The sequence below is a fragment of the Macaca mulatta genome, chromosome 9 (assembly GCF_049350105.2).
Source record: "Macaca mulatta isolate MMU2019108-1 chromosome 9, T2T-MMU8v2.0, whole genome shotgun sequence".
NCBI lineage: Eukaryota > Metazoa > Chordata > Mammalia > Primates > Cercopithecidae > Macaca > Macaca mulatta.
In genome coordinates, this window is record NC_133414.1 from 145,358,316 (window position 1) to 145,384,585 (window position 26,270).

Genomic DNA, 26,270 nt, shown 5'->3' on the forward strand with positions numbered 1-26,270 from the left:
CTGTGCTGTCACTACCCGGGGTGGCAGAGCGGGGTCTGGCGCTGCCACCACTCCCGACGGAAGTTGCCTGGGCCTGGGCTGGCTCGGGCTTCTCAGCCAGGCCCTTCCCCAGCACTTCCTGCCCGGCCCCAGCTGCAGGACCTGCTGAAATCTGTGCTGTGGGAGCCCTGTCTCTGAGGGGTCACTGCAGTGACTGGGAAACCTGAGTCTCCCTGCTCCTGATTCCAGGAGCACTGCTTGAGCCGCCACCTTCATGACTCAGCATGACCCGGACTCCAGATCCAGGACCAAGAGTCCCCCTGACAGTGGGGAAGTGGCGGACCCTGGGGGCTGGCACCCACCGTGGCCCCTCCCCAGCCCACTGTGGCACGGAGGGGCTGCTCTCTGGGAATGGCCCCTTCCTAGAGGCAGCCCTGGCCTGGCTTCCAGAAGGGGTCTGGGAACAGGCGGCTCTGAGTAGCTGACCACACCTGACTGGGCCAGTCTTTGGGAAGCCGCCCTCTCAGCCTGTGCACTGCAGGGACACTGGGTGGAGGGGCCTGTGCAGTGGCCGTCCATGCAGGGGGAGGGGCCTTGCCTTCTGACTCAGGGGGAAGCGGCTGCTTTCAGCTGCCTTCGCCTCAGGAGGCGGCTTTGAAACCCTCCTGAGGTTTGTGGCCCTGAAGTTCCTTCCTGAGACCCTGCAGGGGACTGAGCCCTTGGCCCAAGGGCACCGGGGAGGGCAGAACCTCGAGACAGGGGCTCAGGACGCAGGACAGTGTGGGGCAGGTGTGCAGGCTGTGCCCAAGGGTCTCGGGGTCAAAGGGGCTCTCAGAAATGATATCTCACAGTTCGTAGCGGGTGCTCAGATCTGGATGAGCTGTTTTCTGGAGGAGGCAGGAAAGCGACGTCATTTTGTGGCTTCAGATTGACCGCAGCCTGACAGAGAGGAAGTGGTGCCCGAAGTGAAGCTGCTGACTTCCCAGCCACGGCCTCCATGGCCCACGTGTGGCAGCGGGAATCACAGCTGCATTATGACACCAGAGGGAAAGCAGCTCAGGCTCATTATGACACCAGAGGGAAAGCAGCTCAGGCTCATTATGACACCAGAGGGAAAGCAGCTCAGGCTGCAGTTTAAGGAGACGCCACGGAGTGTCCTGGCTTAGCTGTTGCACAGCACGGGGTCAGATGGATGCCCTGGAGGAGTCAGCAGGGACCCCCGGCAGGGGCAGTGAGTGGCCTGGGCCGTGAAGAGCAGGCACCTCCAGTGTCCTCTGGCAGAGGCCCAGCACCCGGGGCCGTGCTCCTCACATGAAGGCCGAGGCCACCCTTCCCTTTGGAGTTTGTCTCTGAGCAAGGGACGCTGTGGGGATGACCAGCGAGTGGCGTTCAGTCCACAAGGGGGCCCTGGTCCGGCTGGGTCTACTGAGTGCTGGCTTGCCCCTTGCCACCCAGCTCTGTCCATAGGTGGCTGTCACTCCTGGGCTTCCCGGAAACGTCATTTGAGGCAGCTCAGGTTTTCCAAATCCAGTGGAAGTCACGTTGTTTGCTGCTGGAGACTGGCTGGGACTGTGCTTCCAGTGTGGGAAGGTTTAGGAGGCAGTCAGCAGCCCTCTCCTGTGGCCACCATGCCCGAGGCAGGTGCCTGGGGTGAGAGGGATTCTTCCCGATGCGGCCGTGCACTGCCCAGCAGGCCTAGAGTGAACGTCTGTGTGGAGCCAGGGCTCCCATCCAGCATCCCTTAAGGGTCCTGATGGCTGGAGCTGGGGGAGGCAGGTATGGCAAGGGGCTTCCTGCATGCAGGAAAACTGGAGACTCCTGGTCAAAGAGCCAGGTGTGCACCTGCAGAGGCAGGCATGGGCCCACAGAGCCTGTCAAGCCTGGTTTACACCACAGAGCTGGGTATGCGCTGAGAACCAGGTGTGCATTGAGGAGTCAGGTGTGCCCTGAGAGGTGTGCACTGAGAACTAGGTATCCAGAGAACCAGGTGTGCACTGCAGAACCGCGTGTGCACTGAGAGCCAGGTGTGCAAGGAGAGCCAGGTATCTGTTGAGAACCAGGTGTGTGCAGAGAGCCAGGTGTGCACTGCATATCTAAGTGCTCGTGTGGAGTTTCGGGCTGGGAAGGTGCTGCCCAGGACCCTGCCTCTCTGGCTGTCTTCTGTGCATTTGGGGATGCCAGAAGGGGCTCGGCTCTGGCTGGAGGGCAGCCAGCAGACTTGCCAGCCAGCACCCCCAGGTGATAAGAGCTGGTGCCCATAGGTACTCAGCAAATGTCTACATTTTGGGGAGGGCTGGAGAAAACGAAGGCCATGCCCTCTCTGCAAGGCTCGGCACAGGCCCTCTGTTTCCCAGTCCTTCGGCCACAGGGTGTCCAGGCAACAAGGGCGCCAGGTCGCCTGTACCCTGTCTCCTGCGGAAAGGACAGCGCCTGCTCCTTGTCCTCCAGTAGCTGCTGGACCCCGGGGTCTGGCTGCTCTGGCGCCTGGTGGCTGGGTCCCCACTACAAGGCAGACACCAGCCTTGAATCCAACTGTCGAGGAAATGGGGTGGCCGATGGAGGCTGGGGAGACCGGGAGGGAGGGAGGTATGGGCGGTTGGAGGGCTTGAGAGACAGGGACCCACCCCTGCAAGTACAGTGGCCTGTCCCCTCCGGAACGCTCTCATTCTTCGTGCTGAAGGAAGCTGGAGGCTTGGCAGGCCTGCGAGACGAATGGGCGCTATCAGCTCAGGACTCTCGTCGGAGGAACCACCCGGAGGCAGCACCCATGGGGTTAGGGGCTTGGCCACAGGCTGGGGGGACGTCGATGGCCAATGTCAGGCCTCCTCGGTGCAGCACCAGATGCGTCTAACAGCCTCCGCCCCGTGGGCGCCCACTCAGACGTGCTGCCCAGGTGCCTAGAGCAGAAGCCACCTCCTCAGAGGCCAGCGCGCCAGCCTGGCACCAGGGGACGCTCCCAGAGGTGCCCACAGGAAACGTGCGCATCGGGCTGGGTACTGCGGCGCGTGTGGGCTGCGAGCCCTGCCCTGTGGCCGGTCACTGGAGTCCCGGATCCTACAGATCCGAAAGGCTGAGTCCGATGCAGCAAAGGCGAAGCGGGGTTCGCAGCCCCAGACTCTGGGGAGGTCAGCGAGCGGTGGGGAGGGCGCCGCGGGCCATTCGCCGCTTCTCCTGGGCCGAGGGCGCAGGCCCAGGTCGCGGGGGCCCCTCGGACTCCACGACTTCGCGGACGCGCGCCCACCGTCGCCGCTGAGGTCCCGGGCCAGGCGGCGCGTGGGTGGCTGAGCGGGAGCGCGTTCAGCCAGGCGTGGAGGCCGCGCGCGGCTGGGTGCGAGCCCAGCATGGCGGGTGACGTGCGGGGACGCGGCCCGGACTAGGGGATGGGGCCGGAAGAGGCGGGGCCGTTGCCGGGAGACGAGACGGAATGGGCGGGGCGCGGCCGTTGCCGGGAGACGGGACGGGGCGGGGCGGGACGGGGCGGGGCGGGGCGGTCTCCTCCGTGCATCGTAGCGAAGTCGCCTCGGGCGCGGGTTCCGGGATCCGATCGTCTGCCCGCGGGAGGGGCGGGACTGCTTAGTTCCGCTGGGGAGGGCCTGAGAAATCCAGGGAGAACATTTTACCAAGCGCCGACCCTTGTATCTCGTGAACTGAAACCCACCACCCTTACCCGCTGATCCAACAAGCATCTGCAGAACTCGGTCAATAATTTATTAGTAAAATATACATTTCTCATTATTAAAGAATAAAAGCTTTCAGCCCTGCTGAACACACATCTGCGGTCTCAAGAAAACCAGACAAGACAGCTGACTCCCAAGCAGCCCTTTCCCTAAAGGCGCTTCCTAAGCTTAAACACGCACGAAGCTGGGGCTGTCCCTCTTGAATCCCGTGGGAAACAGGCCCCACGATCAGGGGACTTGGAGTCAGGAGCCTGGGGTGCAGTCCGCTCCCTGACACCCTCTCGAAGGGCACCCAGGGGAACGTGGTCCTGGGATGGAGTCTTTCTGGGGATACCCCACATCTGCGCCGCCTGGAACTGGGTACCCAGGGCAGCCACTCAGCAGGCCCCAGAGCTGGGGCAGGTGTGGCCGGAAGGGGCTGTGTAGGTGGCCTCCTGAACACAGGGGGAGACCAGTGGCCACCTGGAGACACACACACACACATGCACCCACAAGCACACAGCTCATCCCAGCCTGGTGCCTGCAGACAGCTGGGGCTACGCGGGGCCAAGGCGGGGAGAAGGGAGTGGCTGAGGGCCTGAGAGCAGGAGCCTCTCAGGTGGATGCATTCCTGAGGTCAGAACAGCAGCTGAGCCTGCAAAGTCAGGGTCTGGAGCCGAGCGGCACTAGCTGGACCCTGGAATGCTGGAAGGCATGGTTTTTCCGCTGCAACTTCTCCAAATTTCCACACAGGCACAGGTGCCTCCCTAGGGTGCAGTGGGAGCTCCGGCCCCTTTCTTCCTCTGGATGGGGGGCTTCAGGGCAACCTTTGGGCCAACAGCACTCTGGAAGGAGGAAAGATAAATGGTGTTGAAAAACTACCTGCTATAAAAGGCATATAAAGGGTACAACTCAATTTTACTTCCTTTAACATTTCTTAAAATGTGGATTCTTGGTTCATCCAACAACAACATAGCCCATCCACACGATGGCAAGTGTGGCAGCCGCAGTAGATACGGCGCACGGAGGCCCAGACGTCCTTCCCTGCGGTCACTGGGGGAAAGTCAGGCACCTTGACAGCCGGGGTCAGCGTCTGCTGAGAAACCCCCGATCGCAGCACAGACGTCACAGTACACCCACCGCCGATGCCCTTCCCTTTTCTTTCAGACAGTCACCAAGTTTATCCACAGATAATTAGGAGAAAACTCCACCGCTCCAGAGCAGTGCCACCATCAGCCCTGTGGGGAGGCCATATGCCGTCCATCGCACAGGGGACTCCGCCTGGTGTGTGGTGGGGCCTCACCTCAGCTGGACCAGGCTTGGTCGCACCAGCCCCGGGTTTGACTGGGGGTGCTGGGGGCGCGAATGTCGGCTTGATGACCTGGGAGGGAAACAGACATAGCTGACATGGGTGCCCCAGGCAGTCCCGGCCCTAACCTGGACATCACCTTCCCTGGATCCGGAATGAAGCTCCCCACAGGCCTCGCTCTGCCCCCCAGGGGCCTGCAGGCTCCACCACCACTGAGCCCGCTACAGAAAAACCCTCCTGGCCACCACCGCCCACAGAATAAAGCCCGTCAGTGGCCGAACGCCATCCGGGGCCCATCTGCCCAGTCCAGCTCCGGCCACACCTTCCACATCCCCTACCCAACCCCCATATTATCCTTGAAGAACTTTTTTCCTTTTTTTTTTTTTGAGTCAGGATCTCCCTCTGTCACCCAGGCTGGAGTGCAGAGGCATGATTTTGGCTTACTGCAGCCTCTCTTCCTGGATTCAAGCAATCCTCCTGCTTCAGCCTCCTGAGTAGCTGGGACTACAGGCACAAGCCACCACATCCAGCTAATTTTTTATTTTTTGTAGAGATGGGGTCTCCCTATGTTGCCCAGGCTGGTCTTGAACTCCTGGGCTCAAGTGATCCTCCCGCTCCAGCCTCCCAAGTGCTGGGATTACAGGCGTGAGCCAATGCGCCTGGCCTGAAGAGCTCTTAAACTGCCAGAATGTGGGGTTTTGGAAGCTCAAAGGCCAATAATTAACTACTAAAACACGTGTTTCTTTGCATGTCAGCTTTCCCAGGGTAGGGAGGCTGGAAGTCCACCACACAGAGCTGTGGAGCTCACTCCTGGCTGCATCGCACGGAGCCTGGGTGGGCTGAGCATTTGCAATTTTCAGCAGTTTCCAAAGGACCCCACTGAGCAGCCAGGGGAGGCCGATGCAAGTGAAGAGTGAGTGACTTCCCTCCTGCATAGTTCTGCTGCAGCCTCTGCCCCATCTCCCGCCATGCCTGGCTCCTGCTGCAGCCTCTGCCCCATCTCCTGCCACGCGTGGTTCCTGCTGTAGCCTCTGCCCCATCTCCCGCCACGCGTGGTTCCTGCTGTAGCCTCTGCCCCATCGCCCTCCATGCCTGGTGACCATCACTTCCTTGGCCAGAAATTTCTCCGCCCCCTCCAGGCCCCCGTTTTGCCTGTCCAGACCCCTTCTAGGACTATTTCTGCAACTCACATGTAAGTCCGAAGTTAGCTCAAATAAAAAGTTAAAAAGGAAAGAGAGAAATAGAAAAATCACTATTAGGGCTGGGTGCGGTGGCTCACGTCTGTAACCCCAGCACTCTGGGAGACCAAGGCAGGCAGATTACGAGGTCAGGAGATCAAGACCATCTTGGCTAACACAGTGAAACTCTGTCTCTACTAAAAAAAAAAATATATATATATATATATATACACATATAAAAATTTAGCTGGGCATGGCGGCAGGCACCTGTAGTCTCAGCTACATTGGGAGGCTGAGGCAGGAGAAGGGCGTGAACCTGAGAGACGGAGCTTGCAGTGAGCTGAGATTGTACCACTGCACTCCAGCCTGGGCGACAGAGCGACACTCCGTCTCAAAAAAAAGAAAAAAAGAAAATCACTATTATGCAAACAGCCCAGAACAACTGTTGCAGCCAATGTTCACCAATGGATGCCAAAACTAGTGGGTCCAAGTTTAAGGTTCAAAGAGTCTCAAGGTATCTCCCCGAGACATCTGCTAGCTATAAAAAGAAGACAGGGGATTTCTACGGAAAAATCTGTGGACGCTGCTCCAACCAGGCGCCCTGTCAACATCACCCGTGACCGAAGCTGCACGTGGGGCCAGGCCTGGGCTGTGTCCTGGGAAGGGTGTGTCCAGTGCTGCCCCTGCCAGCAGTGCACGGCCCTCATCCACACGAGGAAACAACGGGACACACCGAAGCTGAGGGACCCTGAAAACACTGCTGGCCGCACTTCCAAAGTGCAAGTGCACAGACCCCATCCCATCAGGAAGGCCTGGACGCCCTCAGACGGCTTGGCTGCCCAATCACCACGGCTTACCTGCTTTGGTGCCTGCTGGGCATAGACAGGAACTGGGAAGGGTGGCCTGGACACAGTGGCTGGAGGCTGGAGGAGATAGGGCCGAGAGCCGGGGTCAGAGCTGGGACCCCACCCCGTGCCCCTCCAGCACCCCCAGCTCCAGGATCCGAGGTTCCTGCCTCTTGTGTGTGCCGGAGGGGTCTGTGCAGCCCCACCCCAGTCCTCCCCTCAGCGGCATGACCCCGAGCTGCGGGCCGGTGAGCATCTGCCTCTCGACACGGTCCTCAGACGGGCTCTGCTGAGTCCAGGAAGCTTCCCTGGCCTCCGAGCCCCAATTTTAAGTTCAAGCTCAGATTCTGTCATGGCTCAAAGGGGTCCATGAAGCACCCACTCCCAAAGCCTCAGTGTTCCCAGCAGGATGACCACAGCAGCTGCTCTGGGCCTCGGGGCCACTGCCAGCCCACGTGTGAAGTTAATGAAAGGGCTCTGCTGGCCTCGGGCTGCACTTGGGGTCACAGGACGGGGCCTGGACACTGCTTTCAGCCTCACGAATCCGCCAGGGGTAGTGCTTACAGCAGGGGGCGGCCTCTTCAGAGCCACCGAGGAGGCCAGGTGTCTGGCGGGCTGGCCCGCGTGGGTGGTGGGGACCTGCTCTTGGGGGCCCCCGGTTGGGGCCGGAGCCCCCTGCTTGGCCGGCATGCGGCTGGCAGCCTGGTGAAACAGGGGGTTGGAGAGCCCCGTGGTGGTCTTGGGAGTCGCGTTCCTGGGGAGGAAGCACAGGGCACGTGGTCAGTGTCCGGCCACGGGGCCCCAGCACCACACCCTGTCGGTCCCTCCCAGCTCCAGCCGACCCGAGAAGCTGCAGGGTGAGAGGTCGCAGCCATGAGAGACAGACAGGCCCAGGAGACGCGGCGGACCCTGAAGAGGCAGGGACACCCCTCCATGTCCTGGGGGCCCCAGTCAGGTGGGCGGGAGATGCTTGCAGGCTGTGGGGCCAGTGTGTCCTGCACCGTGGGGGTCTCCGCTGCGTGGGGCTCAGCAGGGAACTGGTGGGGTGCTCATGGGGCTGGGCCAGGGTGTGGGGGCCCCACCGGGCCTCTCTGGATTTGCTCCAAGCCCAACCTGCCACCAAAACCATCCCCTGCCCTAGCCTCGGGGGATGGCAGAGTCCAGAGCAGCACCGGCCCAGTGGAGCCAGGAAGGCCCTTCAAACTCAGCTCAGGCTGGGGGGCGTCACGACGTTGGGGCATGGAGGAGCCTGGGTGTCCGTGCCGCCCACCGTGGGCCCGTGCTGGGTGCCCTTCCTCCAGCAGCAGGGACATTTCCCTGCAGCCGAGCACGGGAAGCACTTACTACCCTCCGTCACAGCCCCCGCCGCCCTCCGCCACGGCCCCCGCCGCCCCGTCACGGCCCCCCGCCGCCCTCCGCCACGGCCCCCGGCGCCCTGTCACGGCCCCCCGCCGCCCTCCGCCACGGCCCCCGCCGCCCTGTCACGGCCCCCACCGCCCTCCGTCACGGCCCCCGCCGCCCTCCGCCACGGCCCCCCGCCGCCCTCCGCCACGGCCCCCGCCGCCCTTCGTCACGGCCCCCGCCGCCCTCCGCCACGGCCCCCGCCGCCCTTCGTCACGGCCCCCGCCGCCCTCCGCCACGGCCCCCGCTGCCCCGTCACGGCCCCCGCCGCCCTCACCTGCTCAGGATGCGGCTCCAGGCTTTGCGGTAGATGATGATGCCTGCCAGGGTGACCACAACTGCCAGGAGCACCAGAACCACCGCCACGATGACAGGGAGGCTCCCGGATGCTGTGGGACACACGGCCCCACTTCAGGCAGGCAGGCCACAACCTCAGGCAGGGGCCAGGGAGGTTCCCAGAGCCACAGCCTTTCTCAGCACCCATAGGCCGTGCCCTGTGGACCCCTCAGGGAGGACCCAGTACGTTACACCGGGACTCCCAGCTCTCCAGAGATGGGTTGGAGAGCTTGGCAAGGTGGCCCTGGGCCACAGTGCTGTGGGCACAGCTGTGCCTTTGAGGCCTGATGCTCTGGACAGCCATGTGCTCAGTGGCCACCAAGGAGGAAATGCTGGGTGCCTCAGGGCCGTGGGCTGAGGAGGGGCTGGAAGACACAGGCTGAGGACACTGGAGTCTCAGCTCACCACCGTGCCCTGCCCTCGGCCACTGCCCCCACTCTGGGACAGGGCTCTCCCCTCCTCACATCAGCCTGGGGGCAGACAGACTCTGCCTATACCTGTGCATCGATGCCTGTGGGGGAAAACCAGCACTGTGAATGCCACCAGCTTCCCGGGCCCGCAGCTTCTGCCTGGGCTCCATTCGGGCCCTCTGAGCTTGGACCCCAGCCCTACCCACGCTGGCCAGGGAAGCCTACCTGCGTGCACCTCAGTCAGCAGCTTCGCGCAGTAGGGCGGGGCCCAGCCCGCGTGGCAGTGGCACTCCTGCTTGTGGTTGCACACCTGTGGGGACGGCTGGGCTCAGGGCCAATCCCAGCGTGGACCCCAAGGGGCCGTGGGGGCTGTGCCTCCAGCATGAGGGCCCCGGGCCAGCCTCACCCCTGAGGGCCCCTGGGTACCCGCCCGTGTGCGCCAACGGTGAGGCCTCTCCAAGTAGCCCCTGCCCACTGCCCGGTGACCACGCAGGTTCCATCCGCGGAGGCCACCCAGGCCGGGCCTCAGCCCTGAGATGGGCTCCACTGAGACCCCCATGGATAGGACATGCCGGGCTCCCCCAGCCTCAGGCTCCCTCAGAGTGGCAGCCTCTGTGCAGGGGCCACACATACCCCGTGGTTGTGGCACTGTCCTGAGAGGCCACACATACCCCGTGGCTGTGGCACTGTCCCGAGGGGCCACACATACCCCGTGGTTGTGGCACTGTCCCGAGAGGCCACACATACCCCGTGGCTGTGGCACTGTCCCAAGGGGCCACACATACCCCGTGGCTGTGGCACTGTCCCGAGGGGCCACACATACCCCGTGGCTGTGGCACTGTCCCGAGGGGCCACACATACCCCGTGGCTGTGGCACTGGGCAGAGCAGTTTCTGGATCTGTAAACGTGTAAGTCCTGGCAACGTCCCTTCCAGCAAACCTGGGGGTAGGAGGCGTCTCTCAGGCGTCCGCTCTGGACCCCCGCCCGTGTCCCTTGAAACCGCGGGGTAAGCTGGGGGTGGGCTGTGGTCACCACGTCCGGGGTGGCTGTGCTTCAGCCCATCTGCCGGCTGCCTACCCCTGGAGCCCCTAGGAAATGGTGCTCCTGGGGCACGTGGCAGCCGGCGATGGCCATCAGATGAACTGAGAACCATGTCCCTCCCCATCCCCCAGCAACCTTTCAGTCTCTACCAGAAGTGTGGAGAGAACTCTGTTCCCACAGCCTCAAGCAGCTGCCAAGCCAGAAACCCATCTGCAGGTGGGGCACACGCCTGGGATGCCTGGGGGTGGCACGGCCTCTGAGCCAGGGACTTACCTTCTCTGGTCCACACCGGGTGCCCTCGGGCACTAGCTCATAGGCAGTGCCATCCTCTGTGGTGAGCGCGTGGCACACACGGTTCAGGATGCAGCTGGTGCGCCCCGGGGGATGCTGCCCGCCCTTGCACTGCAGAACGCCACACATGTCAGCCCTGTGGACGGAGGCAGGTCGTGGGCCGGCTTGCCCAGGCCCATGCTGGGGGGCCCAGGAACCACAGCAGGCTGGGGCCACAGTGACCCACCTCCCTCCCACAACACAGTGTGCTTGAGCCTGGGTCCACGGGCCCAGGGCAGACCCTCATGGGAACAGGACTCCTTTGTAGAGGACCTTCTGGGGCTGAGCCTGCTGTGGGAACATCACATGTCCTGAGCCCAGGGGAATCTGGTCTCAGAAGCTCACCTGTACCAGCTGGTCTTGCAGCCTGGTAGGATGTCATAGGAGAAGCAGGACTCCTCGGCAGCCCGCCCACCTGTGGGACCAGGAGCGGGTTAGCCCTGGCAAAGCCTGCAGCCACCCTGCCAGGTCAGCTCTGTGCCTATTTCACCTGGCCCCCAGAAGGCCTGGCACTGCTGGGTCAGTGTGGGGCAGGTCCCGTTGTAGCAGTAGCCCCCAAAGCAGGGCGTGCCGTTCTCCTGGAAGGCGTCTTCTGGGCACTCAGGGTGCCGGCCGTCACAGAACTCCTCGAGGTCACATGTGTCCTTCTTGGGACGGCACAGCTCACCAGCTGGCTTCACCTGGCCCAGCAGAGAAGAGCTCACCGTGGGGACAGGCCCATGCAAGCTGCCTGGTCCCTGGCGCCCCAGGGTCCCCTCCCACCTGCCAGCCATGGGCTCTGGGGGTCCCCGGTGGGAGGCTGCACTCACCCTGCACTCCTGGCAGCAGGTACCGTGCGCACACTGGGCCCCCTCAGCCAGCTGGCAGGTGGTGGAGTTGCAGCAGTGGTTCCGGCAGTCCTGGGGCGACGGCAAAGGCCTTGGCAGGCTGCACCGGGGCCGGGACAGGCTCCAGGGCGGACTGGCCGCCTCCCCTGACCACTGGGGTGCCCTGCAGCCACTCCCTCCCTGTGACCACTTTGGACACCAATGGAGCCCCAAGTTCCACATGTTCGTGCAGTGGTCGCCCTGACCTGAAGGGACAGAGGTCGTGGCACCCCATGCTGACGGGAGCAGGTGCGGGGTATGGACGCACCTCGGGGGGGCCGCAGTCGCACTGCTCCCCACGCTCTACAAACAGGTTCCCGCACACAGGGCCGCCCACCAGGTGGCTGAGGTCAGGGGCGTTGGTGAGGCAGGCCGACTGTGGCTGCTCCAAAAAGCCCTCCAGGTAGGCCCGGCTGCAGTCACTGAACATCCTGGGGAACGTGGAGCTGGTGGGGAGCGACCCGTCAGGGAGGCGGCCGGGCCCCTTCCCCACCCACCTTGCACCTCCAGCATACCCTGGCTCCGCCAGGCCCGGCCGCCTCACCCAATGCTGCCCGCCATAATGCAGCGGCCGGCCTCAGAGGGTTCCCGGCAGTGGCAGCCCTGGACGTTCTCGTCGTGGTCCATGCCCAGGTTGTGGCCCATCTCGTGGGCCATGGTGCAGGCCACGCCCACGGGGTTCTTGCTGTGGTCCTGTGGGAGGGTCTGTGCTCTCAGGAACCATGTGGCCAACTCCCCACACCTGCCACCCTCACCCCACCAGGGCCCAGGACTTGGCACAGCTTCCCGCCAACACCACCTTAAAACATAAAATCAGGCATTAAACCTGGCCTGAGGGAAGGTGGCCTGCTCCAGAGACCTGAACCGAGGCTTCCCCTCCCCTAGCCAGCTCTGGCCTTGGCCTGGCAAACCTGGGCAAGAGCCCCTCACCTGGTTCACAGCCCCTGAGCCGTGGGAGCACATGGCAGACACCCTGGCAAGCCCCACGGTGGTCCCAGTGAAGTCGACGCCCCTGAAGGTGGGAGTGACACAGATGCCCTGGACATGGCTCCCTCCCCACTTCCCTCCCACCCCAGCCATGCTCTCCCTCCCACCCCAACCCTGTCCACCCTCCCTCCCCAGCCCTCCCCACCCTGCCCACTCCGCCAACTCACGTGATGAGCTGCACGTTGTCCTGCAGGTGCCGCTGTGTCAGCCGCTGTGCCTGCCAGGCCAGGAGGTTCTCCAGTGTGACATCGGGATGGGGGCTGACGTGGAACCTGTCCTGACGATTCCAAATCTCCAGGCCCACCAGGACCACACGGAAGTTGAGTTTCTGATATAGCTGGAGAGATGGTGGAGTCCTGGGGGTCAGGCGGGGTGGCGGACGGTGCAGCAGGGAGGGTGGGGGCGGAGGCTGCACCTGTCCCGCTGCGAGGTAGGGCCAGGCACAGGTGCGGGGCAGAGGCAGAGCAGGTGGAACGAATCCCGTGGCAACGCTCCCCCACCTCCCACCAGGGGCTCCGGCACCTCTGCAGCCGGCACCTCTGCAGCCGGCACCTCTGCAGCCAGGACCTCTGCAGCCGGCACCTCTGCAGCCGGCACCTCTGCAGCCGGCACCTCTGCAGCCGGCACCTCTGCAGCCAGGACTGCTGCCCACCTTGTCCACGTGGTTCACCACCTCCAGCACCCGATGGCGCACAGCTGCTTCGCTCCCCAGCATCTGGAACTGGGGACACGAGACCCTCAGGTTGGAGCCCACACACCCCCCATCCACCCTCCGCCGGCCGCTCTCCCATCTTCCCCGCCCCCAGCGCACCTCTGCATTGTCCGCGACCACATAGAGCTCCACATAGCGCGTCTCTCGGGACGGCAGAGAGCCCTTGGGAACAGCCACAAGAAGCCAGTCAGCCTTCCCAGCCCCAGGGCCTGGACCCTCCCTCAGGGACCTGGGGCCACTGTCCAGCCCCTGCCCAGTGCTGGGGGAGTGTGGCCAGGCCTGCTGCAGGCTGCAGACCGTGGGCAGCACCCAGTGCATGGGGAGCCAGGGAGACTCACAGGTCAGGCAAGCGGACACCGGCAGGACCAGCCAAACACGGGAGACAACGGTGCTCACCCCGGGCTGAGGCCTGAAGACGGCTGCCGTCCGGGGCCCCAGGAGGCTGCCCAGGCTGTCGTCACTGACCCCGCAGGTCCCAGCTGTCTGCAGGAGGTGCTCAGCCTCGTACACGGCGTGCCGCCCACCCTCTCCACCTTCATCCAGGGGCTCGATCAGGTGCAGGTCTGAGCCCACCTGGAAGAAACCCCTGAGGGGAGTGGGAGCCGGGTGTGCCGTGGGCTTCAGAGTGGCCTGGTCCTGCCCCGAAGGACCAGAGGCTCTAGTTTGCTGCCCACGGCTCCCCCTACCCTGCCACCTGTAGCCCCCGACAGGTGACTTCAGGCCCCAGGGTACAGGAGGGTGAGCCTCTTGGGCTTGGCGGGGTGCCCCGAGCAGACCCCTCTGTGCGACAGCAAAGGCCTGAGTGCGAGAAGGAGGCACCTCCCCGCCTCCCTTCCCCACCCCCGTCCCAGGCTTAGGCCTTCTTCTCCACCCACAGGAGCCCTGGTGTTCGTCCGCTGCACCCACCTGAGGCCGGCACAGGTGCTGAGGCTGGCGGCTGAGTCCGGGTGCCCCTCCACATGGCCCTGGTAGAAGCAGTGGTCCTGCAGGGGAAGCAGGAGGGGTCCACAGGCTGTGCCCCCACAGCCCCACAGGCTTGGGGAGGGCCGCCCAACCCATCTCTGTCCGCCCAGCTGCTTCGACCGACCCACACCTGCCCGCGCGGCTGCTCCGTCACCTCGGACCCATTGGCAGCCGTGTAGGTCTCCGTGTAGCCGGAGCCCAGCAGGTCCCTGAAAAAGAAGTGCTGTGGCTGCCTCGTGCCCCTCGGTACAGAGGCCGGCCCAGAGGCTGGACGCCGAGGACACCAGTGTGCTGGAGCCAGGCCCAGGCAGGGGGGTGACCTGAGACCCACTCACCTGTTCTTCCGAAGGTGCAGAGTGAAGTTGTGCCCTGTGGCCCCAAGGACATAGCTCACCCTCTCTGGGTACAGGCCCTGAGCGAGGAGGGAAGGGTCCTGGGTGAGCAGCCTGCCTGGGCTGGGCCCACCTCAATCCTGGGGGCCAGAGAAGCTCAGCTGGTGGGGAAGGGGTGCCGGCCTCCAGCCCCAGGCCAAAGCTCCGTCCTTGAGGGTCCACAGCCTCAGGCAGGGTAGAGGGTGGAAGGTGGGGGGTGGGGGTGGGGCTGTGCTGGAGGGGACCGGCAGAGCCCAGCACTTGGGTGGACAGGAAGGACACAGTGCTCCTCGGGCCTCCCAGGCCTCAGTTTCCCCATCTGACCACACATGGGTAACAACAATGCCCCTTCCCCAAGAAAGCACAAGGTGGGGGAGACACAGCCTCAGCCAGGCAGCAAAGGAGGTGGGCGGTGGGGATGGCACACACAGGCCCCTCCAGCGGCAGCTGTCTGCCTCCAGGCCCCGTCCCTCCCAGCAGCTGCCGGACCTGGTGGTGCCTGCAGAGCCTCCTCCTCAACTACTGCATCTTCAGCCCCCATATGGAGGCTGGGACGCGGCCTGCTGAGCCCCGGGACAGCCTTAGCTGTGACCCCGGCTGGATGAGAGCCCAGAGCAGTGGGCAGGTCGGTGGCAGGTTCCCAGGATGCTGAAGGAAGGACAGGGCTGGGGCCGGGGCCACCCTCCCTGGAAACACGCACACGCGTGCATGCAGTGCACACGTGTGCACACCCACCCACTCAGGTTTCAGGAATCACCCTTGGGCAGCCCCGGTGGGGGAGGGAGGCCACTCTCGGTTCCTAGCCCCGGGAAACCCCTGCCAGGTCCCACACACACAGGAAGGTGTGTCAACTCTGCGGTGGGCCAGCGTCACTTCTCAAAGAGGAATTTGGCTTATCAGCCTCGCCAAGTGAAACTGGGGAGGGGCCCGGGGCCAGCACAACCTACCCCTGCTCCCTTCTGGGGGCGCATAGAGTTCCTGAAGGAACCGTGAGGCCCTGAGCCCCCAGGCAGCGCTGGAGGGAGGAATGGAGATGGGCCCCAGGCGACTGGAGCTGAACAGGGTAGCCCCAGATGTCCACCTGGTCTCACCACTTCCCGTAGGCTAAAGCTCCTTTCATAGAAACGGGCTCAGGGGCCAGTCAGGAACCCCCCAGACCAGCTTAGACTCACCACGTGGGAGGGCAGAGCTCGGCGGACTCGGGGTCCTGGCAGACGCCGCGGCAGCACCACCTCATACCGCTCCACGCGGGCCCAGGGCCGGCTGGGGACGATCGCTGCGGGAGGGAGTGTCAGCAGCAAGCGGGCGTGGGGGGAAGGGGTTTCCTTCCCAGAGTCCTGGGCCCTCAGATTCTGCCCCTTCCTGGTCTTGACCCTCCCCTGGGGAAATTGCCAGATAGCTCAGAAACAAAGACTCAAGTGAGGGTTCTGTGCCTAAAAGACCCCAGGAGTCCCCCCGGCAGGGCCGGTGGGTCTGTGTCCCGCAGCACCCACACACGGTGCTCGGAGACCCTGCAGGTGCCAGCGACTCCACAGGCCTCCAGGCTGTCTCAGATGGGAGGAGGCCCCCGGCCGCCGACCGTTTCCATCTCCTCCTCCATTCATCTGATCATCTGGTTGTACCTAACTGGGGAGCAGGAAGGGCCTCTCGGAGGCTGTTCACCTCCCAAGTACTGGAAACTCCCTGGTTTCCAAGAGCAGAGGGCAGGGACCCAGCATGCAATGGGCAGAGTTTCGGAGACCACCAACCCCAGGACCCTTTTCTCCCGTTAAAAACAATAATGGACGTGTCTCCATGACGGCATTCTAACCTGGAGAGGCAGCAGGGGAGGGAGCGGCCGGCCCCATCTGCCCAGGAAACTGGCGGAAAAGCATCCCGGCCTCCAGCCTGAAGCTCCCTCACACACCCCAGCCCAAGTCACTCCAGAAGCAGGGGCGGGATCCAGGGTCAGCAGCCCCGGGTCCTCCCCCAGGCAGGAGACGGGTCCCCTCAGGCCCACACCCTTGCCCTCCAGGCCCCAGCTTCTCTGCCCTCCCTTCCCTCCCTGGCCAAATAGTGGGGGTGGGCAGCCCCACAGGCGAATCCCAGGAACCCAGGGCGCCTCCCGCAGCAGGTGAAGCCGTCCTGCCTGGCCTGGCCCCGACCCCACTAACAAGCTCAGAGGCGGGACTTCCCTCTCACAGTTCACCTTTGAAGGTTCTCTCCGACCTCCCCGGCCTCCCCGGCCTCCCCGGCCCAGGTGTATCCACCCAGAGACCACTGTGCACCCGACGCCTGGCTCCCAGGAACCAGCCCGAAGCGGGGCAGGGTGCCTGGTGCGAGCAGGCCAGGGGTTCGGGGCCCGCGTCGCCTCCTGCGGGAAGAACCACCCTGCCCCGCGCCGCGCCCGGGACGGCTTCCTGGAGCCACTCACCAGGCAGCGCCATCGCGCACAGCAGCCAGAGCCCGAGGTCGCGCATGGCCGGGTCGGGGCGCGGAGGCGGAGGTGACAGCTCCGCGGGACACGGTCTGGTTCCTGTGCTCCCGGCCTGAGGCTCCTTTCCGCGCGCCGCGCCCCGCCCCGCCCCGGTGCCCCGCAGCCAATGGGCCCCTCGGCCGGCGGGAGGGGCGGGACGGGCGGCACCTGGGGGCGGGGTCCGCTTCCCCCTCCCCCAACAATCCAACATCCTCCCTTGCACAGGCGAGGAAACTGAGGCACAGCCTGTCCCAAGTCCGGCCAGCACCCTGAGAGGCAGCCTGAGAGGCGGACCCGGCGGCGGGAAGGAGATGGTGCCAGACAGATCCTGGAGGGGAAGGGACTTGTGAGGGCCTGGCGGTTTCAGGAGAGGGGGGCTCTGACTTCCTGGGGAACAGAAAGCCCCAGGCAGGGGCAGTCATGGCTTTGTGTGCATAGGGTCAGCCCTGTGGGAAGCTCTGCTCCCCGCAAGCCTGCACCCCCTCCACCAGGCTGAGGCCTCACTGGAATGGGACAGGCACGGGCTGGAGTGGGATAGGCGTGGACCCGTTGGCCCCCCAGGTGTCCAAGTGCAGAAGGGGAGCCCCAGGTGGGGGTCCCAGCCCAGGTGATGTCAGGTGCAGGGTCCGTCCCCAGCCTAAGATCCCCAGACAGCAGCTGACGCTGGTGGACATGGACCAAAGCCTGCAGCAGCCCACCGTGGTCTGGCTCCAGCTTCTCCAGGCCTGCGGCCAAGCGTGCTTGCCCTTGGTAGCCACATTCCCCGTGGTGGGCTCAGCTTCAGGCCGAGTGCAGGTTCAGGCCGACACCATGGCTCCCCAGACAGTCTACCCCGGACCCCTCCCTGGGACTTTCACAGCCAGGCCTCCCTCCTTGGGTGGGAACAGTGGTAGTGGCAGGAACGGCAGCTCGGCCGACCACACGGGACACTGCTTGACTGAACATATTGGGGGAGGGCCTCAGGGCCTCCCTGGGGAGAGGCAGGGCAGGGCCAGCAAGGGGCTGGGAGTCCTGCCTGGAGAGAGAGCCCCAGGGCAGGGCGAGTCAGGGAACTGCACGGGCCTAGGGCAGAGGACAGAGGTCAAGGGGCAGTGGCAAGAGGCCGGGGCCTTGGACGTTATCCTGGGAAGACAGGGAACCCTGAGGATCTAAGCTGGCCTGAGTGATGCTGTCACATTTTGTCTCGAAGCCATTCTTACCCCAGTGTGAATGGCATGAAAAGCAAGAAAGCAGCAGCTGGCGCTGGGCTGCAGGTGACTTCTGCTACCTGGGGGTGTCCCCGCTTGCCTGTGTGGCACAGAACAAGGCCCCGCAGGCTGCTGAGAATGTCATGAGGCTCCCAGGTAGGGCTGGGGATGCTGGCCTGTGCCTGAGCTCATGCAGGCGACCCTGTATTACAGAACGATGCCTAGCCAGCAATCACACTGCCCTTCCCTGACCCCGTGGTGCAAGTCACTCAACAGCAAAAGTGCAAAGGCGGCACGCTGGCCACATCGGAGGCACAGCAAGGCCCCTGCCGATGCTGAGCTCCCAGGGATTTATTCTTAAAAACACAGCTCGGGCCAGAATGGGCTCCTCCCACGCTGAGGAAGTCCCACCCAATCCCACAGAACATAGCTCACTCATCTCCAGCAGGCGCCGGGGGGTCTGGAAGCCTGGACTCCACAGCCCTGGAGGTTTCCCTCCTCTCCTCCTGTCACCACCTGCAAACCCCACTTCTCAAGGCCCAGGGTTTCCCAGAGCCCAGGAGACAAGACCAGGGGTTTCTGGGCCTTGCGGCCAGGCAGGAAAGCTAGCAGGATCCTCTGCTCACGGGCCCAGCATTTGCCCAACACTAAGACTGTGACAACTCGGGTTGCTGACAAATGTGTTTACTCACAGGCCAGACCTGCACAGGCTGCAGACGAGAGGAAGCAGTTTGTGGCTCGAGAGTTGGACACCCCCACACCCCCGCTCTGTGGTGTTCTCAGTGAGGCAGCCCCGGGCGAGAGCTGCCCACACCCTTGTTCCCCACAGGAAACTGTTCCAGCTATCCTTCCTCCCAACCTCGCCTCCAGGGCCCTTCCTCGCTGCCCAAGGGGGCCGAGGTGCTGAGAGCTGAACAGTGACAACACACATGCAGGTCGGCAGGAAGGGGCAGCCTGGCCAGAACGTAGCCAGAGCAGACCAACCTGGCCAGGGCAGCCCTGAGGCTCCCAGGGCCCTGTCACACCGGGGATGGCTGTGCTGCCCACTGTAGCCCTGGAGAAGGTGGGAAGACAGAGGGCAGACGATTGCCCGAGGGGGACTGGGTAGGGTGTCAATCTGCTGAGTAACTTCTACGTGACAAGGCGGCACCGGATAGGGTGGGGCAGGAGTGCCAGCCAGGAGCAGAGCCTGCCCCGTGGCCACTCTTCAGTGGGTACGTCCCACGGAGGGGGAGGTGTGGGCTCCCAGGTGCCTGAGGGCCCTGCCGTGGCCTCCTGCTCCAGACCAGTTGGAGCAGCAGCAGGAGGAGGGGCATGGAGGTGGGTGAGTCCTCAGGAGAAGGAACGGGGCTGCCTCTGGGGCTGAAGCAAACCCAACGCCTGGCGGGTTTCGGGGATTCCCTGGCCATTTTCAGAGGCTCTTCCCGGTTCCGACCGACCTCAGGGAGCCTGGCCCCAGCTCACCTGGAAGGATGTGGACACCAGGCCTGGATCTCACCCCGCATGCATCTTTGCTTGCTTCTTGCTTAAACACCATGTATTTCCACTTTGAGGCCAAAAACACCCAAAAAGGTGATAGTGTAATTTTAAAAAGCAAACAGACTAGCAAATCCAGGGAGACACCCACCCTATCTGGGCAGCTTCTATAAAATGAAACCCAGCGCCTTGAGAAACAAAATGAGGTAAGTCAATCATGCCTGCTTTATATTTAAACTGCAAAGACAGAGAACACAGAGCATTTTGATTTGAAAATTCTGGACCCATTTGCACCAGTCGCTGCTGACCCCACACCCTTCCTTCCTGTCACAGCCAAGGCTCACTGTGCCGTGACTGCGACCCTGGGTGCAGGAGCCGGGGGCCCTCGTGGGACAGGCACTTGGGGGGCAGCCTTCTGGCTCCTCTCTGCAGACAGGCGCTCCAGGCGCTCCGTGTAGAAGCCGTTGAAGTCAAGCCTGTGAGGGAGGACGGTGGAGCTGGGGCGCGCACCCCTTCTGTGGGTGCACGCTGGGCAGCCCTGCTCCTACCATGGGGAAGTGCTCAGCTACAGAGACCATAGGAGGCCCTGCGGTGAGGGTGAGACACCTAACTAATGTTTCCACAGAAAGGTCTTCAGTCCTGTGCAGTCCTGGTCAAAGGCACAAACACAGGTTTCTTCTCTCCTGGCCCCAGAAAGTTGGGGCTTCCGTCACCTCAGCAGGGCCTGGCAATGGGGCCTGAGGTGTCAGGGGCTTGGAGAACCAAGCAGTAGTTCTCAATGCAGGGTGGCCTCAGAAACCCCTGCTCAGGAAATCAGGACGTTTGTTGGGGGCACAGGGCCCAGTGTGGTCCAAAAGCACAAATAGGCAATTTCCCAAGGACAGCACCCCCAAAGACAGCAGCCCCAAGGACAGCACCCCCAAAGACAGCACCCCCAAAGACAGCAGCCCCAAGGACAGCAGCCCCAAAGACAGCACCCCCAAGGACAGCACCCCCAAGGACAGCAGCCCCAAGGACAGCACCCCCAAGGACAGCACCCCCAACTCCCGGTCAGCACCTCCTCCGGGCTGGCAGCTTAGCCACCTTTCCCCTCCCTGCCCCCGAGGGCTGGGCCCCTTTCCCCAGGCTAGGCGTTCAGTGCAGCATGAGGGAAGCTGACCCAGGCCTGACCAGCCCCACAGGACACACACAGCCGCAGGGTGCCAACGGGGCAGCCCAGCTGCACAGAATGTCACACCCCAGGGAGAGCCGGGCTAGCCTGACTTCAGGGAGTGGCACATGACCAGCACTAGCACCAGGACACAGACCTGCCCCACCTTCTGAAGGAGGCCACACCAGGTGGACCAGGGGAGGGTGCAGGGGAGATGGGGCCTGGATGCAGGGGCACGTGCTGAGCTGGGGCAGGCGCTGGGCTGGGGCAAGTGTTGGGGTGGGGGAGGCGCTGGGCCGGCAGGCGCTAGACTGGAGCAGGCTCTGGGCGGGGGCAGGCACTGGGCTGGGCTGGGGGAGGCACTGGGCCGGGGCAGGCGCCCACCCACCTGGAGATGACGCTGGCCATGCCATGCTCACAGTCACTGGTGCTGTAGATGCTCAGCCGAGCCAGGAGGTCCAGCAGGTGGGCTGAGAAGTTCTTGTCAAACTTGTTGATGGTGGCCTCAAAGCCAGACACCAGCTGTGCAGCGTCTGCGTGCTCGGCCAGGTGCTGGAAAGAAAGCCGGGGCAAATGAGCCAGGCCCACCCCCACCACGGGCCTTCCTGGCTCCACGCTGTTCCCAGCAGGCCAATGTCCTTTCCCTTCCTCTTTTCTTTTTTTTTTTTTGAGACGGAGTCTCGCTCTGTCACCCAGGCTGGAGTGCAGTGGCCGGATCTCAGCTCACTGCAAGCTCCGCCTCCCGGGTTCACGCCATTCTCCTGCCTCAGCCTCCCGAGTAGCTGGGACTACAGGCGCCCGCCACCTCGCCCGGCTAGTTTTTTGTATTTTTTTTTTTAGTAGAGATGGGGTTTCACCGGGTTAGCCAGGATGGTCTCGATCTCCTGACCTTGTGATCCGCCCGTCTCGGCCTCCCAAAGTGCTGGGATTACAGGCTTGAGCCACCGCGCCCGGCCCCTCTTTTCTTAAATAGAAAACATGGGTTCCACGATGTTTTCATGGGATTCAATGTAAAAAGGACGTCAAAAAACGTTCCTGAAAACCCAGCACTCAGAGAAACACTCCCGGCCTCGCGGGATGAGGTGGTAAAGGATCAGACCCCACAAGACTGTACCTCGAGCTCTCCTTTGGGGTCAGATCTACAAGCAAAGCACAAGCTTTCCCAGCAGCTTCTCAGCAAGGAGGTCGGGGCGCCTCTCAGTGTCCCTCACTTCCGGCCCCCACAGGCCCCCAAACCCAACTCCTCTCTGCAGCTCCACTCCAGCGTGTGAACACGGGACTACCCACCCCCTCATGCCACTCCAGAGCTGGTGCCGCAGGGCCATGCCTCCGAGGACATGCGGCCTGTCTGTGCCTGCTGAGAGCCTGATGGTTCTGACTCAGGACCGGCACTCAGCAGGGACAGCGGCTGTGGCCCCTGTCCTCACCAGGGTGCCCTGCACAGTGCTTGCTCTGAAGATCTGTGGGGGCGCCCTCGAGTCTGACTGGCTGAGGTGGGAACCAGCGAGCTGAGAAGGTTGTGAGAGGCTCTCGTGCTTGTGCTTAGAAGCAACTTTTAAGTCTTTTCTTCAATCCGAGGGGAGACGGAAAAAAAAGGGGGGGAGGTTTGTTCTCCCTGTGTCAGGATGCTCAGGCCGCTGCCCCAGGCGGGAGGAAGCGTCTCCCTCTGGCCAACCCTGGAGGCCACGCACCTTCCTGGTGAGCTCCTTCCGGGCCCGCTCCTCGGCCCCTGTGGGCAGCCCCGGGACGGTGCCTTGCTCCAGCATCTGCCCGCCCAGCTCGCTGTCCAATTTCATGCTCTGTGTAAATTTCTAGTGGGTGGAGAGTTGCAAGGAAATGCTTCTGTTAGTTACAACCACAACGCTTTGCAGAAAAAATAACTCCTGCAGGTACATCACCCGCTGCATCTCTGTTGTAGCCTGCGGCCGCAGGAACACACAAGCATCCCCGCGGCCGCGGGAACACACGGGCGTGCCCGCGGCCGCGGGAACACACGGGCGTCCCCGCGGCTGCAGGGGAAATGCTTCAGCTGTGCCGACAGAATTCCCAGGTCTGCCTTCACAGAGACCAACTAATTTTCCTAAGAGCAGTGTTTTTTGTGTTTCCCGATTTGGGACCCCGAGATGGCTCTCACATGTCAGCAATAGCTGAAAGCGCCCGTGCCCTCCTCCGGACCCTCCCCATGGCACTGCCTGGAGAGCCTGATCCCCAGACCCCTGGAGCCCTAGTGTGGCCCCAGGTGCCCCTTCTGCCGCTAGACGCTCAGGTTCTGTGCCATCACCACTGGGCAGCTGCTTGTGACTAGTGCCCACAGGTCCTTAACGGAACCAAATAACTCAAGTGCTGAGGAAAAGAGCGCACAAGGGCCGTGAACAAAGGCCCCAGACAGAGACCAGCACCACGGAGGCTGAGGGATGGTTCGGAGGAACACAGCCCTGCTCACGCTGCCAGGGCAGGGGCTCCAGGAGGGAACCACCCGGCCAGGAAGACCGGGAGTTCTGGAAACACTCAGATCCCAGCGGCTCCTCCACCCACACAAGGGCAGGAAAAGGTGAGCAGGCTGCGTGCGACCGCGGTCGGGATACGGTCTGCCCACCCAATGGTGCCGCCCACGCCACGCACCTGCATGCAGTTGGTGAACATGACGCACACAGACATGAGCTTGGAAAAGACCTTCAGCAGCTCAGGGTTGGTGAGCATGCAGTCCTTCAGGCAGGTGTCCAGGAAGCCCGTGTGGTGGCCAAGGACGTCATCGATGTTGGAGGCCTTTGGGGAACAGACCAAGCCCCTTCTCAGAAAGACGTGGCCGACAGACGGGCTTCGCGTGCGCACGTGCTCAGTTCGGGCTTTGCGCATTCCTGTTCACGCATTTCCACCTCTTAAATGGGCCTTGGGCTTTTAGGGGGAAAATTCCAAATACCACTAAAAAAATGATGGGCACGTCCCGAAGGGGTTTCAGTTCTTAAGGCAGAAGACAGGAAGGGAGGCTGCGGCTGCTTCTAGAATTTGGTAACAACAGAGTCTGCCTTCAGGCCCCTCAGCCTCAGATGCGCAGTGTGAAAGGGATGACCCTGGGGGCAATGACGGCTCAGAGTCCCCAGATGATGGCAGGCAGCAAGGGGTCCCCTGTGTGGCCAGCAATGCTGGGACAGCTCCGCCCCGGAGGGAACCCCTGCCTCTCCCCTCCCCCTGCCTCTCCCCTCCCCCTGCCTCTCCCCTCCCCCTGCCTCTCCCCTCCCCCTGCCTCTCCCCTCTCCCTGCCTCTCCCCTCCCCCTGCCTGTGCCCTCCCCCTGCCTCTCCCCTCCCCCTGCCTCTCCCCTCCCCCTGCCTCTCCCCTCCCCCTGCCTGTGCCCTCCCCCTGCCTCTCCCCTCCCCTGCCTCTCCTGCCCTCCCCCCGCCTCTCCCCTCCCCCTGCCTCTCCCCTCCCTCGCCTCTCCCCTCCCCCTGCCTCTCCCCTCCCCCTGCCTCTCCCCTCCCCTGCCTCTCCTGGCCTCCCCCTGCCTGTGCCCTCCCCCTGCCTCTCCCCTCCCCTGCCTCTCCTGCCCTCCCCCCACCTCTCCCCTCCCCCTGCCTCTCCCCTCCCTCGCCTCTCCCCTCCCCCTGCCTCTCCCCTCCCCTGCCTCTCCTGCCCTCCCTGTCTCCCTCACATTAATTATGTGAAAGGAAACTGGCTTTCAATTGTTACGATCTATGGAGCTAAAACTCACAGATTTCAGGTTTTTCTCCAGGATATGCCAGGTCGGTTCCATCACTTCGAACATCATGTAGTACTGAATGTTCTGGACGAAGTTAAGCATTCGCTGCCGCAATGTGAAAGCCCCGGCAAACCTGAGTGACACGGAGGACGGAGGACAGCCATGGAGGACGTGGCCCCGACGGCACCCAGTGGATGTGGCTGTTTCCTCTGCAAAACAGGTGCCTCTCCCAGTCCATCAGACGTGGCCGCTGCTCCTGTGTCTGCCCAGCACAAGCTGTCACTGTCTACCAACCTGTGCCCCGCAGGGACACCCCCAGCCAGCCGGACAGTGGAGACTGGGATGCGGGCTCCTTGGTGGACGGACTCCTTGGAGCCCCAGGAGCCCACACCAGGAAGGTGCCACACGGCAGATGCACATTTGTGCTTCATGACTGAGATGACGTCTTTTTCATCTAATTTTTTTTTTTGAAAGACAGGGTCTTGCTGTCGCCCAGGCTGCAGTGCAGTGGCTGGATCTTGGCTCACTGCAGCCTTGACTTCCTGGGCTCAAGCAATCCTCCCACCTTAGCCTCCTGAGTCGCCGGAACTACAGGCATTCCCAGCTCATTAAAACAATTTTCCATTTTTTTTTTTTTTTTTTAAGAGATGAGCTCTCATTACATTGTCCAGGCTGGTCTCAAACTCGTGGGCTCAAGCAATCCTCCCACCTCAGCTTCCCAAAGTGCTGAGATTACAGGCAGGAGCCACCGCACCCGACTGGACAAATTCTTAAGCAGCTCTGCCATCGACCCCTTTTTTCAACACCCTAGAGCCACAGACCAGCAGCAAAGCACCTCTGGTTCCAGCAAGATGTGGCTGCCCGCTCTCGGGAGGAGCTTCTGTCCTGCACACTGACCTGGGTGGTCTCCATGCCCGTGCAGTCACCACAAGGCTCCAGAGAGGGCTGAGGGACAGAGCCAGCATGCCCTGAGGGGTGGACGGCAGCGCCGCGCAGCCCCAAGACAGGAAAATGAAGCATTATGGATCTAAAGCTACAAACGTGCGCTTCCAGATGACGTTTCCAGAAGCCTAGAAAGCAGAGCTGTCTACCAGGAGGGCACACGGGGACAGAGGAGGAACGCACCACTGGGCGGAGGGCAGCGAGTGCTGCTTGGCGGTTTTGTTGCTGATCCAGACGCTGCAGAGCTGCCGCTCCACGTGCTTGCAGTAGAACATGTGCCTGAAGAGCATCTGGTAGCGAGTGAGGGCCTTCCTGCAAGAGAGGCAGTGGCACCTCAGGCGGGCCTCCATGACAGGTGGCATCGTGCACACGGTGTCTGTGCTCCACAGTCTGCACGGTGGCCCCCGGACAGCCCGTGAATCCCCCGGGCACTGAAGGCCGGGGACAGCCGCCTTGGGTCCTCTGTGGGACGAGGTGGCCACTGGGTGGCACAGTTCTCGCTTCTGCCAAACCTGAGTGAACACCTAGCGAGTGCCTGAGTGGCCGACCCGCACCTGTTGATGATGAGTGAAAGGGGCCACTTGACGATGTAGTCGAAAGAGAAGGCCTCCAGGCCACTCAGCGTCAGCTCTGTGGGGTCGGCGTGGGCCATCGCCTTCTCCTGCTTGGTCTCGATGGCCAGAACACGCAAGAGCTGAGTGATGAGGTCATGGGGCATCAGGTCGATCTTGGAGGGAAGGAAATGAAACAAAGCATCCTGTTTTAAGGAAAAGACGCGAAGTCCCATCCCGACACCATTCACGCTCACAGGCCCAGCACTGACATAAGGTTCCCTACATTCCGATTCTAAACCTCAGAGGCTTTTCGAAAACCCAAACGTCTACTGATAAATCAAATTCAAAACTGAACCACTTCCTATCAAAACAAAACAAGAGAAATTCAGATGAAGTACTTTGTAAATACCCAATGCTGCTGTGGAT

The 26,270-nt window shown here is 62.9% G+C and overlaps 2 protein-coding genes across 5 annotated transcripts in view; both read right to left on the reverse strand.

Moving 5' to 3' along the window:
* Positions 1–3,666: 3,666 nt before the first annotated feature.
* ADAM8 (ADAM metallopeptidase domain 8) lies at positions 3,667–17,004 on the reverse strand. The gene is made up of 23 exons (XM_002805873.4): positions 16,798–17,004; positions 15,557–15,660; positions 14,349–14,425; positions 14,144–14,222; positions 13,957–14,033; positions 13,447–13,636; positions 13,150–13,212; positions 12,991–13,059; positions 12,506–12,675; positions 12,282–12,363; positions 11,896–12,044; positions 11,620–11,797; positions 11,295–11,384; positions 10,976–11,165; positions 10,831–10,900; positions 10,429–10,582; positions 9,976–10,053; positions 9,340–9,424; positions 8,646–8,757; positions 7,532–7,721; positions 6,980–7,045; positions 4,939–5,016; positions 3,667–4,480 (listed from the first exon to the last, which is right to left on the reverse strand). The coding sequence occupies exons 1-23, from the start codon at positions 16,841–16,843 to the stop codon at positions 4,403–4,405; spliced, it is 2,475 nt and encodes an 824-aa protein (XP_002805919.3). The 5' UTR covers positions 16,844–17,004; the 3' UTR covers positions 3,667–4,402.
* Positions 17,005–19,704: 2,700 nt separating this feature from the next.
* Positions 19,705–26,270, reverse strand: part of TUBGCP2 (tubulin gamma complex component 2) — a 28,746-nt gene continuing 22,180 nt past the window's right edge. For all 4 annotated transcript variants that reach the window (XM_077947915.1, XM_077947916.1, XM_015148507.3 and 1 more), the window contains 7 exons: positions 25,845–26,017; positions 25,474–25,602; positions 24,361–24,481; positions 23,275–23,418; positions 22,344–22,463; positions 21,041–21,204; positions 19,705–19,978 (listed from right to left, as the gene is read on the reverse strand). In XM_077947915.1, the coding sequence (XP_077804041.1) occupies positions 19,843–19,978; positions 21,041–21,204; positions 22,344–22,463; positions 23,275–23,418; positions 24,361–24,481; positions 25,474–25,602; positions 25,845–26,017 (987 nt within the window). In that variant the 3' untranslated portion in view covers positions 19,705–19,842. The remainder of the gene's footprint in view (positions 19,979–21,040; positions 21,205–22,343; positions 22,464–23,274; positions 23,419–24,360; positions 24,482–25,473; positions 25,603–25,844; positions 26,018–26,270) is intronic.